The sequence below is a fragment of the Rhinolophus sinicus genome, linkage group LG01, assembly GCF_036562045.2.
Source record: "Rhinolophus sinicus isolate RSC01 linkage group LG01, ASM3656204v1, whole genome shotgun sequence".
Taxonomy (NCBI): Eukaryota; Metazoa; Chordata; class Mammalia; order Chiroptera; family Rhinolophidae; genus Rhinolophus; species Rhinolophus sinicus.
Genome location: NC_133751.1, coordinates 169706740 through 169724417, shown reverse-complemented (window position 1 = coordinate 169724417; position 17678 = coordinate 169706740). Strand labels below are relative to the sequence as shown.

The following is a 17678-nucleotide window of genomic DNA, read 5'->3' as shown; positions in this document are numbered from 1 at the left end:
ATTTCTGCAAAGGATAGTATTACTACTCTAAAATATTCAGATGTATTTCCATACTTGGATACAGCACATTGCGAAATCCAATATGCATAATGCTAAATCATCAAAATATCGAAGTAAAGAACATCCTGGCAGAGAATAACTAGATTGCTAATGGCTCCAATTTAAACTAGAGTTTTATAAAGCGAGTTCTTACTTAAAAGTTTATTATATATCTGCAGTTTTTATACCTCTGTGAATGAACCTGCACTTCACAGTTTTAATTTTACCCTTATCAGCTTTATCTTTTATATTTAAATAGTGATGTTAGTTTTATCATCAGACTCCAAACTTTAAATTACTCAGACCAGACACTGAGATTCCTTTAAGGTTTCTTAGTGTATGTTTGATGTTTCCAAAATACTAAAGACACCACAGAACCAAATAAACAGTGATATAATTGTATGGATTGATTGATTAGGAATTTATATTTCAAATTATTTTACTTTTATTGACTAATGTAAAATTTATTCATATCAGAATAAATTTAGATAAGATGATTAATCTATGTACTGTTAAAAACATTAAAATTTGATTTGAGTAATAAAATATTTTAGAGTAATAGCACTGATCATATCCAAAGTTTACAAAACCCAAATAGTCTATCAATTTTCGTTAATAATCTAAATTATTTTCTAAAATGTATATTTCAAATTAAGATACCACTTAACTGTTCTAATTAAGATACTTTCTCAAATAACTGAAAATTCTAGTTCAAAATGGTTTAGAAAATAAATTCATTATCTCAGGAAACAGTAAATCCAGAAATATGGTAGGTTGATTCAGGGACCCAACAATGCCCTGGAACACTCAGGTTCTATGCCGTCATTAATGAATTTGTATTGCACTCAAGCTTGATCTCCTTACAGACAAAGATAACCCCTGTAGCAATTTCAAGCATCTGTTCCAAACAGGACAGGTATGAAGAGCCAGCAGGGACGGGAAGCAAAGAAGTGACAATGATGCTTGATGCTTAGTATTAGAGAAGACATAAAGTGGAGCCACAAACAAGCAGCACTGATGCAGTTATCTCACTGTGATCTTAAAGTTACTGTCAATTTTCAAGTACAAAACTATTACCTTGGACCCATACCTTGGAATTTTAAAGTGATCCAGACCTACTAAAATTGGACTGATTTTTGAATGTGAAACTCCATATAGTAATTCTCTCAAATTAATAAGTTTAAAGAGGCTGCCTTTATGTTTCAAAAATAAAATTGGACTATCAGTTTCAAAATACACATATCAATAAAACAATAAACCAATTTTAAAATGGATATATCTCATAGAATTGTCAAGCCTAGCAAAAAAGAAAAGAAAGGGAATATAGGATAATAAATGAATCATGTTTTAATTATAGGTCTCCTTCATAACACGATAATTTGCTATACTTTTACATATTCTGTATTCTTATTTTCCAAAATTCTTGGCACACATTTAAATTTTTCATCAACAATGATAAGGCATGTCCACATCATATAGCCAAATATATAACTTTAAATAACTCAGTGATACATAGGAAAAGAATCAAGTTTTCATATACACAAAAATTCTTTTTTTCCTTAGTACTCATAGGAAATTGCTAATACTGACAAGGTTACTTGTTCCCAAGTAGAAGACACAGAGAACTCTTTAATGTATCTCTTCTCTCTTGCAACTTAAACTGTAGTTGAGGAGGTTTATATATGAAAAATAAACCAGTACCACAAGATAATATTCATAAATATAGATAAATCATAACCTAAATATAGTTAACACTATAATGTGAAAAAGATAAATCTTTTAAATTTACATATTCTGAAATTAAATATAAATGCTTCTTGGCTGAACTGTGTCACTAAGCAAAATAACCAAGAACTGCACACATGCTTCTTGAATAAAGCAAATTATCTGGAAAATAAGTATTATTAAGTGGGAATTTACTTCCAAGAAACATTTAGGACATCTCTGTATAACTAAATGCTATCAGACAATACTGAGTTAAATAACCTGAAATTCTTTTATCCTCATTAAATGACAGTACAGCTCATTGCTACCTCTGAAGAAATCAACACAGATTTCCAAAGGTTCTTAACTTTTTTATGCCATGAATCCATTTGGCAGTCTAAGGAAGTCTATGGACCCCTTCTCAAACTATGTATCTATATGCATGAGATAAAATATGTAAAAGAAATAGACTTAAAATACAGTTATTAAAATATATTTTTAAAAATGTGAGCTAAAGCTACATATCTACAGATATATCCACATATTAAAAAAGATACCTAGTAGCAGGTGTAATTATTATTGCCATTTAAAACTAGTGAGAAACATAAAAATATTTCAAAACATATGCAGCCAGAGCAATGACAAATATCTGCAACAGTGTGTGTATGTGTGTATGTGTGTGTGTGTGTTTTCCTACATTCAAAACTGAAAGATATACTAAATGTAATTAGGTGTTAATGGAAGTAATGATACTATAATTTCCTATCCAAGTTGAAGGAGCTCCCGGAGTGTAAAATGGACAGCACACTCCAACTTCTGGTGACTTCAATTACATATTAGTTGTTAGATCTGGAAAAATAGAAAAAGGAATAAAAAGGAGATAGAAGTTTTGTAAACATAATTAATACAGTTAAAGTTCTTAAATTCTTATACGCAATTACTAATAATTATCATCACCATGAAGACAGAACGGAGAAACATCTCTGCAGTTCCAAAATTCACACAAGTTGTTCTGTGAAGCAATTTACATGGTCCATGTCTCCTTGCTTTTATCACTTGCTCTGTCTTAAACTGTCCCCCTTCATTGCCTGACTAACTTATCGTCATCATTTGCACAGGAATCACCTCCACACTTTCTTTCCAGACACTGCTTCACTTCACGTTCATGAATAACTCCACTCCTACTCCCTCAACATCCTTTATCACAGAATTATATGGAAATGAGTTCTATTTAAATTAATTTGAGATAGGTCTCTGTTACCTACTACTAAACAGGCCACAACTACAAAACAAAACAAGTAGTGTTCAATAAATATTTGTTAAAATCAAGTCGGTCATATCAGAATCCCTTTATTTATTGACTCAGTTTAAACATAGTTACATTTTCCAGAATGAGGAGGGGTAGGGGAAGAGACTGTAATATTTATCACAATTTAAATGAAAATAAGTATCATATTGAATAAGGAAGTCCCAAAGAAAGATTTATTCTATCAAGCCACAAAACGATGTTCTTTAAAGCCTTACTTGTACTACTCTAGGAAATTTCATATTTCCAAATTAATCATGTTTCCTAGTCTACTTAATTTAGCAATTAAAACTATGACAATTTAGATCTTATAAATTTAGTAGTAGTTCTTCCTTTAAAGAGGATTAAAGACAATACTGGCAATACAATACTTAATAGTTTTCTCTTAAGAATTGTGAAGATTTTTTTCATATACTCGTATATCCAGTCATAACGAATGCATTAAAACAAATAATAATCCCTAAAATTTCAAAACAATACCAACCTGTATTATAAAGCAATGCCTTTTACAGATCTGAAATGTCAACAGACTTTTGCCATTTCAGATGACATTTAAAGAATTTCAAATACAATTCATTATTCAAATGCGACTACTTAACAATTACCTTAAACTACATTTTGCTAGACTACACCACATAAGTAGCATCCTCTTACTAACTATGTTCAATTGAAATTTATTCAGTTATACAATTGTTCTTTACCACAAGCCAAACTTTCTCTGTATTTATGTGTACTGCCAGAAATTTATCAGCATTTATGTTGGAGGAGATATTTATGATTGTAACAGTGAGAATCAAAGAGGTAGTGGAAAAGTTCTACCTTCAGCTAAAATTCTGTATTTACTATGGAGTTACTCAACAGCAGACAAAAATTAAACAGATTACAGAGAAAAACATGCATGTTGACCTTTCAAAACACTCCATAAAGTACTCTGTCTTCTTAAATAAAACTTTTATTTATTAGTATTTACCAAACTATGTTTTAACTCATCCAATTGGAAAACTGGGTAAATGAATCTATTTGCTGTTACAATTTTACTGTAAAAGATGGTACCCTCTTGATGATTGTAAACAGTTATGAGAGAAATCGAGAAGTTAAAATCAAATTTATTTTCTTATATCAACTTTTAATTATCCCAAATTTGGAGATTTATTACCTCAGCACATACAGATGGTTCTATTTGCTTTTTTTTTAACTAAAATGCTATTTAAAATCAATATTAGCTCATTTAAACACAAACTAAGTGAGAAGGAAAACTTAGTTATCATTTGATGAAATATAACTATTTGAAACTATTATACAGCAAACCTAATGATTCAGTTAGTAAGTTGCTTAAGCTCTATGTTTTCTTCTACCAAATCTCTCAACTGCCTGTGTTTCAGTCATTTAAATGGCCATCAAAATTTCTACAAGAGAGTAGACGAAAGACAGAGCCAGGTTGGTAGCTCTGGTGAAGTTTAAGTTCCCTGAAATTCTTGGAGGCCTTGTGGTTGAAATTTCAGAAAACAGGTCAACGATAACATCTGATAATTGTATGAAAAAGCTACACAATACCAGGACAACACTACATTTCTGCACAATTATTACTTCACAGTACCTTATAAACTTACCGGTAGTATTGCTATTTGCCTGTGTTCTACTTAAGGAAAGCAGAAGACATCTGTGGGGATTCAGAGCCAGTCACCCCACGATGTGCTTCTGTGGCAAGGGATTGTTTTTTCGGGTGGTTTCTGTTTTGTTTTATTTTGTTTTTAGTCTCAGTTGTACAAAACAATGTAATAGTTAGACATGCACGGACCTAGAGAACATTATGCTAAGTGAAATAAGTCAGATGGAGAAGGCAAAAGATTGTTTTGAGCTAAGCGCAATTTTAGCCTCAGGCTTAAGAGAAATTTCAGTCCCTCCCTTCACCTAAAAGAACTTGAATTAGGGGTCTTGCCCATAATAAGAGATTATCAGAGCTAACCTCTTTTGACCTACCTGTAGGGCAGGGCAAGTTTCTATTTACTAAACATCTGCTCTTCTTATCATCCTGCAATGACCTTTTGAAGCCCGGAAGGCATCTTACCTCATCCCTAGCTCAGAATGTCATAGATACCCAAGTTCCCTTTCTATTTCTGAACCTCTCGGGCATGTGGGTGTCTCTCACTCTCTCATGTAAGTGGGGTTCCCATACTAATGTATGTATTAAATTGATTATTTTCTCTTGCTAACCTGTCTCATGTCTATTTGATTAGACCAGCAGGAAAGTTTCTTCCTGCCCCCACATCTCTATGATTACAAGTATGTTATCAGAGGCATTAATTAACTAAGAACATGGGTAATAGATCTTCCCATACTTCTCTCTACTTTTATAAGTATAAATAAAAGCCTAAAAACTCCTTTATAATATGAACAAAACAAACACACACAAAACTGCCAAGGATTTCTAGCAACAGTAATCTGGAAAATACTTTAATATTTAAAATTGCCTCAGAAATATCAATTAATGAAAGTTATTTTTCCCTATGAAAAAAATACCTATCACAAATAGAGATACATCAAATACCTATGTTATATATGTAAAGACAGCAAGAGAGAGAAAATGGGCGGAGAGTCACCTAAGACATACAAGTTTCTAAATTATCTTCTAAACTTCCTCTTCAGAAGGCATGTGATGAAGACAATGTGTAGGTGTATCTATATAACATTAATAGCAAAAAACAAACACGAAATAAAGGTAGCTATTGCTATCTAGATATGCCCTATTAGATGCATCCTAGAAATTACTTAGTGTTATTCAAACTCTTTTAAAAATTCATATCACTCTTTGCAATGTAGCACAAAATATAGTGGAAGTCAATATTATTACATAAGTTAGTTCACTCATTCATATTACATGAGCAAACTGGAGCAGCCTTTCCAAAACTATCCTTAAGTACATACTATAAGATGAGACTAATTACAAATTTAACATAACTATGCTATTTAAGTGAACATAGAAAATTAGCATTTTTTCTCCTGCACAATATTTGCCTCAATTAACTGTCTTCCAATGAAAAATAATCATGCATTGTAAGCATCATCAGGGTGGCTGAAAACATTTTCTTAGCATAAAACAAATATAAAACAACCAAACAACAGAGCCTAGAATAAGTATAAGCCCTGTTTTCTAAGCCTAACTCTGGAACAGTAAAGGCCTAATTTCAATTTCATATCTCAACTGTTTGGAAGCAACACAATTTCTTTGTTCAAAGTTTATACCAGTTTTCCTCTTCCAATCTGAATATATTTCAGCTCCCACAAGAACAAGTTAAGTTTCCTGATCTCTAAATGCATTAAGGCTAACACTATTAGATCCACTAGCCTCTAATGCATTTAGGGACTAGGGCTTATGGCAGCCATGCAGTTGGCTCCTGTAAATACTTCTGAATTCATTATTATATTCACATAAAACAACTTTTTTTCTTCTTTAAAAGTTTTAGGAAACAAATTGCAGTTTTGCAGAATGAGTCACATAGAGTTCCGCTAAGTGAAATTTAAATAAAAATTACCTAATATTCAGCAATGGAGATTAAGATTTTTAATTTAAGGTTTTTAATTTAAAATAAAAAACAAAATTGGATATTTTACACTGAGATTACCCTAATACATCCTTGAACATTCACTTGTTCTTTATTCAAAAAAGTGCTTATTTTGTTAAGATGATCATAAATTCAACTTTTTCCCATATACCCCTCCTTTTCATAGATTCACTATTAACGACACAGTAAAGTTTAAAAATAAAAGTTAGAATTAAGTATTTTACCAAAATATTTTCTTTTAAATTTACCTGTACAGTAGTCCCCCTTATCTGAGTTTTGCTTTCCACTGTTTAAGTTACCTTCGGTCAACCCAAGTCCAAAAATAAAATGGAAAATTCCAGGTATTTTGAGAGAGAGATCATATTCATACAACTTTTATTAAAGCATAGTATAAGAATTGTTTTATTTTATTATTAGTTATTGTTGTTAATCTCTTACTGTGCCTAATTTATCCACTGGGGGTCTTGGAATGTACCCCCCACAGGTAAGGGGAGACTACTATACTTATTCTGTTTTCTTTCTCTAATACATTGACTTATACACCTAAGAAAGAGTTAAGTTAAACATTCATGAATACAGCACAGTACAGTGAACTATAAAACTAGGGAGTTTATTGTCATGTCAAACTAAAAATTAAATATTTCACTAGTATCATGCATGGATCAATAATTAACCAATTCAAACATTATAGATAGCACTACAGACAATGAATTATATGTCGGTAAAATGTTTAAGAAGTAAAATAGCATGCATAAAAAACAAAAGCACAGTGCTGAAAAGTACAGCGCTGGGATTTAAATTCAAGGTTGATGGTTTCTGGCACATAAAAAGTGTGCAACAAATATTGGTTGAATCAATTAATGAATGGCTCCTAAAGCTACCCTCTAAACTCTTAAGGAAGTCATTGTGGCCACTGGGAAAAGAAAGTTTGTTTGTACATCATAAATATATTTTAGTTATTTCCTAGAAGGGAGCCAAATTCTGCAAATATATTTGGTAACTTCTCATAAAGGCAAATTTGAGGTGAACTCAAAAAACAACCAATCCTGAGTATAAACATAAACCGAAATAAAAACAAATAAATTTGCTGATTGTTCTTCTTTGTTTGAGAGAATGACTCAGCTTTAACCATAACAAAATCTCACCTAAGTCTCAAAAATTAAAATATATGATTAAATGACAGCTGATTAAAATGCAAAAGGAGTAATTTTTATAAATTAAATACAGATATGTCACTATTACACGTGTGTTCTAGATATAGATGTCACTGTTTTACCCCTATAATCTCAATGAATCAACTGACTGAGAAACCCTATGACCTTTATGTCTAAAAACCTATTAACATGATTTCCTCTCTTTAATTCTCACAGTAAGCTTGTAATTATGTAAAGGAAAGGTTTTGTTTTTTTTTAACTTTGAAAGTGGAAAAACTGAAATCAGTCAGGGAAAACATTTTGCCAAGGGGTGATTCATAAATTCAATCTCAGAGAGCAAGCTGATATTCACAATCTCAAACTCATCAATCTAGACGAAATACAAACCATATTACTTTTTTAACCATTCAATGTCCAAAACCATAATAGAACTATGTCCCTGAAAAAGAAAAGTAGACATATGACACATAAATAATTTTAATACATAAAAGAAGGATCTGAATTGCAGATAAGACTGAGTTCTTGGCTAGTCTGGATCTCGAAAGCAGCGGGCCTTTGATATTGGGATCACCCAAGTTCTATTCCTTCAGGTAAAAGAGCGAGATCTATTTATTTTGACAAACAGGAGGAACACAGGCTGGATACATTTTTCACTTTAATTCCATGGCCCAAATCTGTTCTATTTGAAAATACCTAATTGAATTATTTAACTTAGGTGGAAAATCATCTGCTGAAAAACCTAAGTCTTCAGTTCTCAATGGCTGTGAAAACAAAGCAGGTCAAGGTCAAGGGACTGAAGTTGCAGCAAGCCTACTGGCAGTGGAGGAGACAAATAGGAACAAAGTGTGAGCATCTGCAAAGGATGGTCAGCACGAGCAGCATCAGGCCCCCAGCTATTCCACTGCAACACAGATAAGGATCACACTTCACTCCGAGAGCACTTCTTTCACTCTCCTCTGTCCTAATCGACTGCACTCTATGCTTACTTTACTTTTTTTGCCAAGAAGACTGATCTTAGTCACAGAAAAATTTTCATCGCAAAAGAAACCCCTTGTTTAAACCAAAGTACAACCAACAGCTCCTCTCCAATTATCCCCTGCAACTTCCCCCAGTCTCTTTCATGCCTGGCTACTGAGCTCAGTCTAGTTTGGCTGCCGGCCAGGTTCCTCTCTTCTTTCCTTGTCAGTCGTAAAAACTTGGAAAACACTCCTGGACAGCTCAAGGAGACCTTTTAATTATGCAATGGGGCAGGCAGTACCTTAGCCTGTAGGTTGTTTCCAGCAATGCTTGTAGTCGCCAAAGACTGCACTCACCAAACTGGTGGGTTTTCTAGCAAGGCTACTTGTTTTTGTGGAGAAAGGAGGGAAAGACTGGCAGAGAAACCCGGCGATTTGCAAATCTGAAAAATGTCCAATTCGGACCTCCAATATTCACTCTGTTTCCTTACCGGCCCTTTAGCACCTAATCAACCATTCGGTATTAGACACAAACTCATCAGCACCGTGGTCTCCTTAATGCCAGAAATTAACAAGTGGTGTCATAACTAGAACTCTCTCCAAAAACTTTTATTGGTGCAACATTTTTTTTAAACAGGTCCCAAAATAAATTTGTCAAATCCCTCCTGGTTGACCGCATTGTACTTTGTCAAGCTTGCAGATTGAAATAGTAAATGTAAATGATGCACGTGAAAGTAAGGCGAGTATAGTTGGGAAAAACTCCCAGGACTCATCAAGGAGTACTTTGACCGCCAGTTCTCACTTAACTCGGTCGGGGTTTCTCCATCTAAGTGGACTCGCCAGGCGCAACACCAGCTACATCTTTAATCTGGTACGCTAGCTAGTTCCAGCTGCAGCGTCCAGCTTCCTGTTCAAATCCCATTCAACATCGTAAACACATTCCAAGAAAACCAGCTAGTCTGGAGTTCCCTCCCGCACACAGGAAAGTCACCGCAGCGACCTCAGGAGCCACAGGGGAGAACCGATGGCGCTGGGTTCTGATCCGAGTAGCGAGTTAGCGCACAGGGAGAAGGGCCTGGACGAGCGAGCCCGGCGACCGGACCAAGAGCCCAAGGTCTCATCACCCCGCCGCGCGGTGCGCCCCTCTAACACAGCGCCCGCCAGAAGGAGCTACTACACCCACTCAGCGAAAGGGTACCATGCGGGCGCCGCCCCTGAGTTTGGGCCCTCCCAGCTCTAGGCTTTAAAGAATCCTTGGCCGCGCCTCGGTGCTTCGCGCCTCCCCGCCCCCATGCCCACACTCTCTCCCGGAGCCAACAAAAGGGAGGTTAAGCTGGAAGAACTTTCGCTCCTGGGTCGCCTCGCTGTGACCCGGCGATGACTTGCGTGCTCAGTTCGTCGACCCAAGCACCTTCAGAGGTACTGATCCAACGGGCGACCCCCTCCCAGCCCCCCTCCAGCTCCTGCCCAGCCGGACCAAAGTTGCCACAAAGGGCTAGAGAAGGCTCCAGGAGTCTGGACACCGCTGCGTCCCCGACCTCGTAAGACTCCGCGGTCGTCCCTGAAGCACTGCCATAGCAGTCGTCAACAGGTTTTAGCCTCCTTTCGTGCCGGCCGACAGGCACCCTGAGCCTTTCACTGTTCTAATTTTTGTAACCTGCCCGGCGGCGGCAGCAGCGGCGCACAGCCCCGCGCCCTCCCTTCCCGGTACCCGTGGCCAGGCTGACCACTGCCCGCTGCTTCTCAGGATGTCAGTTTAAAAGATATTGCACGCTACCTGGCGGGAGGCTGGGCTGCCAGGCAGGGAAGACCTCAGATAAATCGCGGTCTCTTGGGTCTCTCCGTACCTTACTGACTGATGCAGTCGGGTCAGGCTTGGGGCAGGGGCGTGGAGAGCTGCTGCGTCCTCGGAACCAGGCGACCTCTCCCGCACAGCCACGGCGACGTTTCCGTGGCCGAGAGGGAAAGTTTCTGTACGTCAACGCGGTGCTGGACTCGCGACCCTCCGGCTCTGGTCCCCTCCCTCTTCGCGCTCTCTGCCCTCTCCCTCCTCTTCCTAATCGGCTGAAGCCAAAACTGGCGCTGGCGGCGGCTGGGGCTGGAGGCTCGGGACTCCGGGTCGCTCCCGGCTGGGAACGCGGGGCTCCCCCTCTCGGCCAGAAGGGAACTCTCCCAGACTCGGGCTGGCGCACTTCTGGCGGTCTCCTAGGACACTTCCACACCGGACGCCAGTGTTCAAGCTCGCTACTTTCTTCAATCTCTGATGGTCGTTTCCTATGGGCCGGTATCTGTCCTTTGCACGCAGGACCAAAGAGGGCGGGGGGTGGGGGAAGGAGTGGAATATGACAGAAACCGGACTGCAGAAGGAGAGGCCTTACCTTACCCGACTCTTAGCCGGGACAGAAGCAAAAACAGTTCTCCCCACCCCCATCCCTGGTCCCCAGCCGAGTTTCCTTTTGAACCTCCTCCCTGAAGCCCTGGATCAGGACTAGTCGCCTTCCCTTATCTCTACATGTTTCCTAACACGATTTTAAAACATCTCTACTGCTTAATAAGAAAGAAAATGTCAAAGACAGCACAGATACGACTACGATTAAATGTCTTCTTTACAGCCTTTATCAAGGAAGCATTAACAGTTGTGTTGGTGCTCTGAGGACATCTCTACAGACATTTTTTTTTTCCATTTTTGCCCTCATTTCTTTAAACTCAGCCTGAATCTCTGCACTTTGTTATGCCTTAAAAAAGAAAAAAGAAAAAGAAAAACTGCCTCACCCACCAGATTATGCTCATTTGCTCCATTCAGATGTTTGCCTCAAAATTCAGTACTTCTGTATAAGGATCCAAGGAAAACGCCGCAAACCATTCTCACCCTGGTAACCTGTGTGGGAAGACCCTCAAGGAGGAGTATCTTCATACAAGCAATTCTTAGAGGATGAGAATAAGTTTACTAAAGTTTTCTGAGACACTGCTCAGAATTTAGTTTACTAAATTTTAAATTGAATGTAAAAATATATGGATAAAGGGAAAAAAAAACATTTTGCAAGGCTAGCAAATATAATTTGTTACAGTGGAATTCAGGGTTTAGACTCAAACGAGCCAGATTCCTTTTCCAGACTCCATACTTATTCATTCTGTGCCCTAGGACACTCAATGCAATTAAAACTGCCAAAAGGAATTATATAATGGAACTCACAGAGTCATGGTCACATTTACAGGAGCTGGAATAGTGTCAGGCACAGAGAAGGTACTTAATAAATATTTGGTTCTTATATCCCACTATATTTGACTGTAATTAGAAGAAAACAGCACTGGAAATTCTCCGCAAAGACCTTATTAACTGAATCATTTTTTTTCCTCCTTGATGCTTTTTTCCATTAAAAAAGATACAGCATCACAATTTTTGAAATGGAAACTAAGTTTAGAGATCACCTAACTCTAGCCAAACTCCCTTGTTTTAAATAAAAGGCAACTGAAGTCCAACAATCTTAATTGACTTCCCCAAATCTCATGGTTAGGAGGTGCTAAAGCCAGGACCAGAAATCAGGCCTCTTCACATTTGGCAGAGTCCTCTTTTAGCTATTATATATGTTATATATGTTATGTGTTTTCCTCTTTATCACAACAGTCAAGCACACAGTAAAATAATTACATTGAAAACATTAATCTGAGGACAATGCTAGTTGCTTTTTCTGTACATAACCTTTGATAATGGAGAAAATGAAACGGAATAAACATTGCTAGGAGAGTCACTTAAAACACTGGGGAGGCTATTAATTACCGTTTCACTGCATTGGTTTCAAGTTTTTGCTCCAAAAGGTGTCAAAATCCACAAAAAAATAATTACAGTATTTATACTGTTAAATAAATTAAGGTGCTACATTTTATTAAAATAAATTATTAAAATATAAAAATTTCCTATTGTTATTCATTCTTGAAAAACACAAAAATATAGAAAAAATGTATATCTTCTTTCCTAAACTTCCTTTCTGGGACACTGAGCTCATGGGGTCAAGTCAAACGCCGCCACATTCAGCGGCATGGAAATTCTATTCAACTATAGTTGAACATCGCAGCGAAAGTGTAAGGATGTGGAGTCCATGCACATGTTGTGCCTCAGTTCTCAGAGCTGCTAGTTAGTTGCTAAACCTGTTACTAAACTCAGCTCAAGGATGAGCCATAAACATTCTGAAATAACAAATCCTAAATGGACATACAGGACTTAACTTCCTTCCTTGTAGTTTCCATTCTTTGTATATCGGAACTAACCAATCCCTGCTAACCTAGCCAGCAATCCTTCATTTGAATGAAAGAATTACATTTTGTGGATTTTGCCTTTATAAACCCTACTTTTCTTTGTTCTCTCCAGAACACAGTTTGGGTTGCTATCTGAATCTGCAATGCCTTTTGTTCTTTATACAGCCTTACCCTCTTCTTTGGTTAACACCTTTAAACAATTAATTTACAACTACTAAAAAATAAATTATGCCATTTAAGTGATCACTCCATATCAACATGATTATAAAATTAAATCAAATGGCAGCCCAATATTTAGGAATAAGGAATATTTACATTGCATAATTATAAATATATGGGGTTTTTTTAACACAATATTAAAAAATTCTGATAGAGAACTCTAGACTCCCAAGAAAACATCAATAAACCACTAGGGGCTAAAGATCCTACTTTGAGAAACACTAGATCAGTCTCCAATACACTATATCTCCATTTGGACAGGATCAGGGCATGAGAATAAGTCAGGCTGCAGAGAGTTTGGATTAATGTAAAATCTCATAAGGGAGCATACTTATTTCTTACTCATTTGCCTCTGATACCTTTAAAAAGAATTCCTAAACCCTTTCTCATCTTAATGTTGAAAATCATTTAGGCTTTTATGCAACTCCCAGGTTTTCAGAGATAAGACCCAATATCCCCCTTCTAAGTGGGGGTTTTCTACTGACCAGCCTAACCCTGAATTAGCCACTAAAATAATTTATTGAAGGTATTTCATAAGCTATAAGTTCTATGTGCAATTTCCGTGAGACTTGGAATTTGCCCAAAAGAGAAAAAGTTATAACTACAAAGTGTATCCATCATGGATGGATGATTGGGGATGCATGAATCCCCATAACTATCTTTTTCCAATTATTGCAGACAGTGCTAAAGATGAACCATTTTTATATTTTCGTCCAATGTTTAAAGTCTTTATGCTTGCTATTGTTGTAAAATTGTTATAAACTGACTTTTGATATGAATTGCTCTAAGAAATAGCTTAAAAGTAAAAAACAAAAACAAAAACAAAAAAAAAACTCAAGGATGTCAGAACCAAGTTTTAAAAATACTAAAACTAACTAGAACAAGATTGAAAATCAGATTTATAGCATGCCCAAGGAATTGAAGAAGAGAGATGCCAAGGAGAAAGGCTGTGTAGAGGCCCTGGCAGGGCACTACCATTAAAATATGCCTTATTCTACACATAACAAATGCTCAGGTTTCCGTTTGAAAATTCTTCACATTCAACATAGGTGCATATGGACTTTGATAGAGACTAGGCAGCCTTCCAATATTTTTAAAATTAATTTTCTGGCTCAAGAGAAAGTTCTTAGAAGTTTCTCTTACTTAAACTAAAAGAACCTTGACTAAAACAGACAACTACTTGTTATTTATGTTGAAAATAACAATTTTATTGCTGAGTTTTAAAAAAATGCACAAAAACATACTAGTATGCTGGTTGTTTAGCTCTATATTATTGCAAACCCGTCATTTAAAGTATTTGAAAAGAAATAACAACCAAGATGGAATTCAGAATCTCAGTTGTGTGAATGGGAAAGGGGCATATTTATTTTTGTGATGTGCCAGCCATGTCCAAATATCCATTGATTCCTAGGGGGATCTGGGTTCCAAAGTTAATAAGTGCTACATTTACTTTCTACCTTCCATCATTTTCTCTCTCATTCTATTTTGATACTCATGATTAAGAACATGAAACATATTCATTGCCAAAAAAAAAATAAAAAAAAAAATGAAGAGGGGCAAGACAGAAAAGAAATAAATATCACCTGTATTCCCACCCCCAACAGTACCCACTGTTAACATTTGTTCTATACCCTTCAAGTATTGTTGAGGTCTCTGAGAGACTCTCCAATAAATAACATCCCTTCTTTATGCCTGGGTTGGGAATAAATTGAGACATAAGACAAAAATTAAACATAGAATCTAAAATATTACTTGTATTATCGCCAAAGACCTGGTTTGAATTGGTAGATCTAAAGGTAAACAACCAAAATAGAAGCATCAGTCACATGATTCCTCCTCTCCCTACCTAAAAGGAGTATCTTTGAAGAAGGAGTTAAATTCTGTTTACTGAGATCCATTCCCTAGAAAGAAGACAGCAAAGATGAAGATGAAGATGATGACGAAGAAGAGAGAAGAGACAAAAAAGGGTGTAGCTTAACTCTGCATACCCAGGAATTCTCCCAAGATTTATTCCTAAATGTATTTATGAAATATGTCACAACACCTCACCAAAAGCAAATGAGTAAAGACACAGAAAAAAATATATATCATGGAAATCAGGAGTAGAGAAAAGACATTACCCAGTACTGACATTCACTTACATTTCTCTTTCCCTTTTTTCACATGGAAGTATACCTATACATACTTACTACTTTATAACAATATACCAGTACATTATGGCTTCTCCCCTAGCAGTGTTTTTTAAATGTGTTTAATATTCGAAACAAAGAAACTATGGCCATCTGTACACATATTTTTGTATACCATCTATACACATATTTGTTTATCCCTTGCTTATTATTTCCTTAGAATATCTAGAAGTAGATTCTCAAGATTAGAGTATAAGGTTTTTGTTTGTTCCTTTATTTGTTTTGATATAACAGAACATTTAATTACATCATTTTCCTGTCAACACCCAAGTCATTTAATCATGATTATACCGGCCATTTCCATTGGTTGGCAGAAGGCTCTTCCACTAAAGCCTCCCATGATTTCCATTGTATCATTTTTCTTGCCAAACTTAATTCATTTTCAGCCTGAAGAATCACCTCTTCTATTTGACCACCCTGAAGTTGGTCTTCTAATTTTTTAACATCTGTTTCTGCTTTAACTATACCCAGGTTCTCATTTGTAATCTGTTCTGTATACTTTCTATATGCTGCATTTTCAGGGATTTGCTCAAAAACATCAAAAATCTTTGTGTGCAATATTCTTAGCCTCTTGTGTGGACTCTCACATACAGCCAATCTCACAAGGCCAGTGGTCTTCTTCAGCACACCCGCCATGACAGCGCCAACTATGCTTCTTTATTATTTTGGGGGGGAAATGTCAAGTTACAGAGAAGTTGCATGTAGAGTACAAATAACTATTTTTTTTTTCCTGAACCATCTGATGTGTATTTAACCATCATTGTCAACATGATGCCCCAAATACCTTTGCACACTTCCAACAAATACTGACCTTTCCATAAGGAAAGTAAACCATCAAAAATCAGGAAATTAACACATTTCTATCATCTATCTATTTGGTCCCATTCAAGTTTCTCCAATTATCCCTTTTATGTCCTTTAAAGACACAGGATTCAGTTTGAGATCACGTTACATATAGTTATCATGTCTCTTTTACTTTTATGATGTTGATACTTTTGAGAATTGCTCTCTAGTTATATTGTCCTTCAATTTATTGTGTTAGATTCAGGTTATGAATCTTTGGCTAGTAAACACAAAAGTGTGACACTACATTCTTTAAAAAAAAAAAAAATTATACCAAGTTGCACCCAATTTTGATTTGTCCTATTGCCGATGATCTTCACTTGATTAAGGTGATGGTATGTCAGGCATCTCCTCTGTAATGTTAATCTCTTTTCCATTATCATTGGTATTTTCTGGGGAGGTACTTCAAAACTATATAAATATTTCATTCCTCATTCAACTTTCAATTTATTCATTTATTTATTTATATTAGTATAGACACATGGTTTGTTATTTTATTCAAATGTTTACTTATCTGTTACTAGCATGATTTATTTTGACACTCAAGATTGTCTCGGGTTTGGCCAGAGGGAGCCTTTTCAAGTTAACTTCTGTGTCTTTTTGCCATGACTCCATCATTCATGAGTACTTTTCACTTTGGGGAACAAAAAGGTATTCAAGTCTCGTCTTATAATATTCCAGCTCCAGCCCTGGAATCAGCCATTTCTCCAAAGAAGCCAGTCTCTTTCACTGAAGAATGGTATATGGAAGCTGAGCTCCAAGTGTAATGTCATTGCTATTAGGCTTTTGCTTCACTTAGGCCCTCTCAGTAGCCAAAGTAATGCACATATCTATATCTATCTGTCTATCTATCTATCTAGCTAGCTAGCTAGCTAGCTATCTTTCATTTTGAATGCCATGATACATATCTTTACCTCCAATTCTAGTACAATACCACTTTCCATATTTGTAAGTTCCTTCTCTTCCAGTGAGTATTACACTTCCATTTATCTTTAATAATTGAAATTCATATTGTCAAACTATTTCTGGGAAGTTTATACAAATATATACTCCCATGAGCAATATATAGTGTCATTTCTTCAACATGTATTTTATTTACCTATGTAGTCAGTAAGAAAATTCAGGTGTCGATCGTTGGTTATTTAAAGCATGTTTCTCAGTGTTTGGCACACCCTCATCCTGCAAGTTCCCACGTGCCACTCTCAATTTTATTTAATGATTCACTCTTATCCTCATTTCCTCCCATTCACTCACCCAACAGAAGTACTCATTCTAATGTGTTTAATGTGTATCTTTTTTTGTTTATATATGTATTCTTGCAAAAATTTATTTTTATATGCATTTTAATATATGTAAATGTCATTATATAAACAATTCTATATTAATTGTTACCTTTTTCTCCAAACACTTTTATGTTTTCATATAATTGAAGTAAAAAATTAGCTCAATTA

The 17678-nt window shown here is 36.0% G+C and overlaps 2 protein-coding genes across 12 annotated transcripts in view; both read right to left on the bottom strand.

Annotated features, from left to right (window-relative positions):
- GULP1 (GULP PTB domain containing engulfment adaptor 1) overlaps positions 1–11052 on the bottom strand; it is a 223461-nt gene extending 212409 nt beyond the window's left edge. For 2 of the 10 annotated variants that reach the window (XM_074339081.1, XM_019740768.2), the window contains exon 1: positions 10570–11052. The gene's annotated coding sequence lies outside the window, so the exon portion shown is untranslated. Of the gene's footprint in view, positions 1–10499 lie in introns of all 10 variants that reach the window. The other 8 variants (XM_074339089.1, XM_019740766.2, XM_019740764.2 and 5 more) reach the window with 8 other exon arrangements.
- A 4617-nt stretch (positions 11053–15669) lies between these two features.
- LOC109452046 (NADH dehydrogenase [ubiquinone] 1 alpha subcomplex subunit 5) lies at positions 15670–16020 on the bottom strand. 2 transcript variants are annotated; one of them, XM_019740707.2, is made up of 2 exons: positions 15951–16020; positions 15670–15833 (listed from the first exon to the last, which is right to left on the bottom strand). In XM_019740707.2, exons 1-2 carry the CDS (start codon positions 16018–16020, stop codon positions 15670–15672), a joined length of 234 nt encoding a protein of 77 aa, XP_019596266.2. The 2 variants fall into 2 exon arrangements, with proteins under 2 accessions (XP_019596266.2, XP_019596265.2); XM_019740706.2 differs by having other exon boundaries at positions 15670–16020.
- Between the last annotated feature and the right edge of the window lie 1658 nt (positions 16021–17678).

What these genes read in the sequence shown, in the direction of transcription:
- LOC109452046 (XM_019740706.2), bottom strand. Translation starts at nt 16,020, where the DNA reads ATGGCGGGTGTGCTGAAGAAGACCACTGGCCTTGTGAGATTGGCTGTA.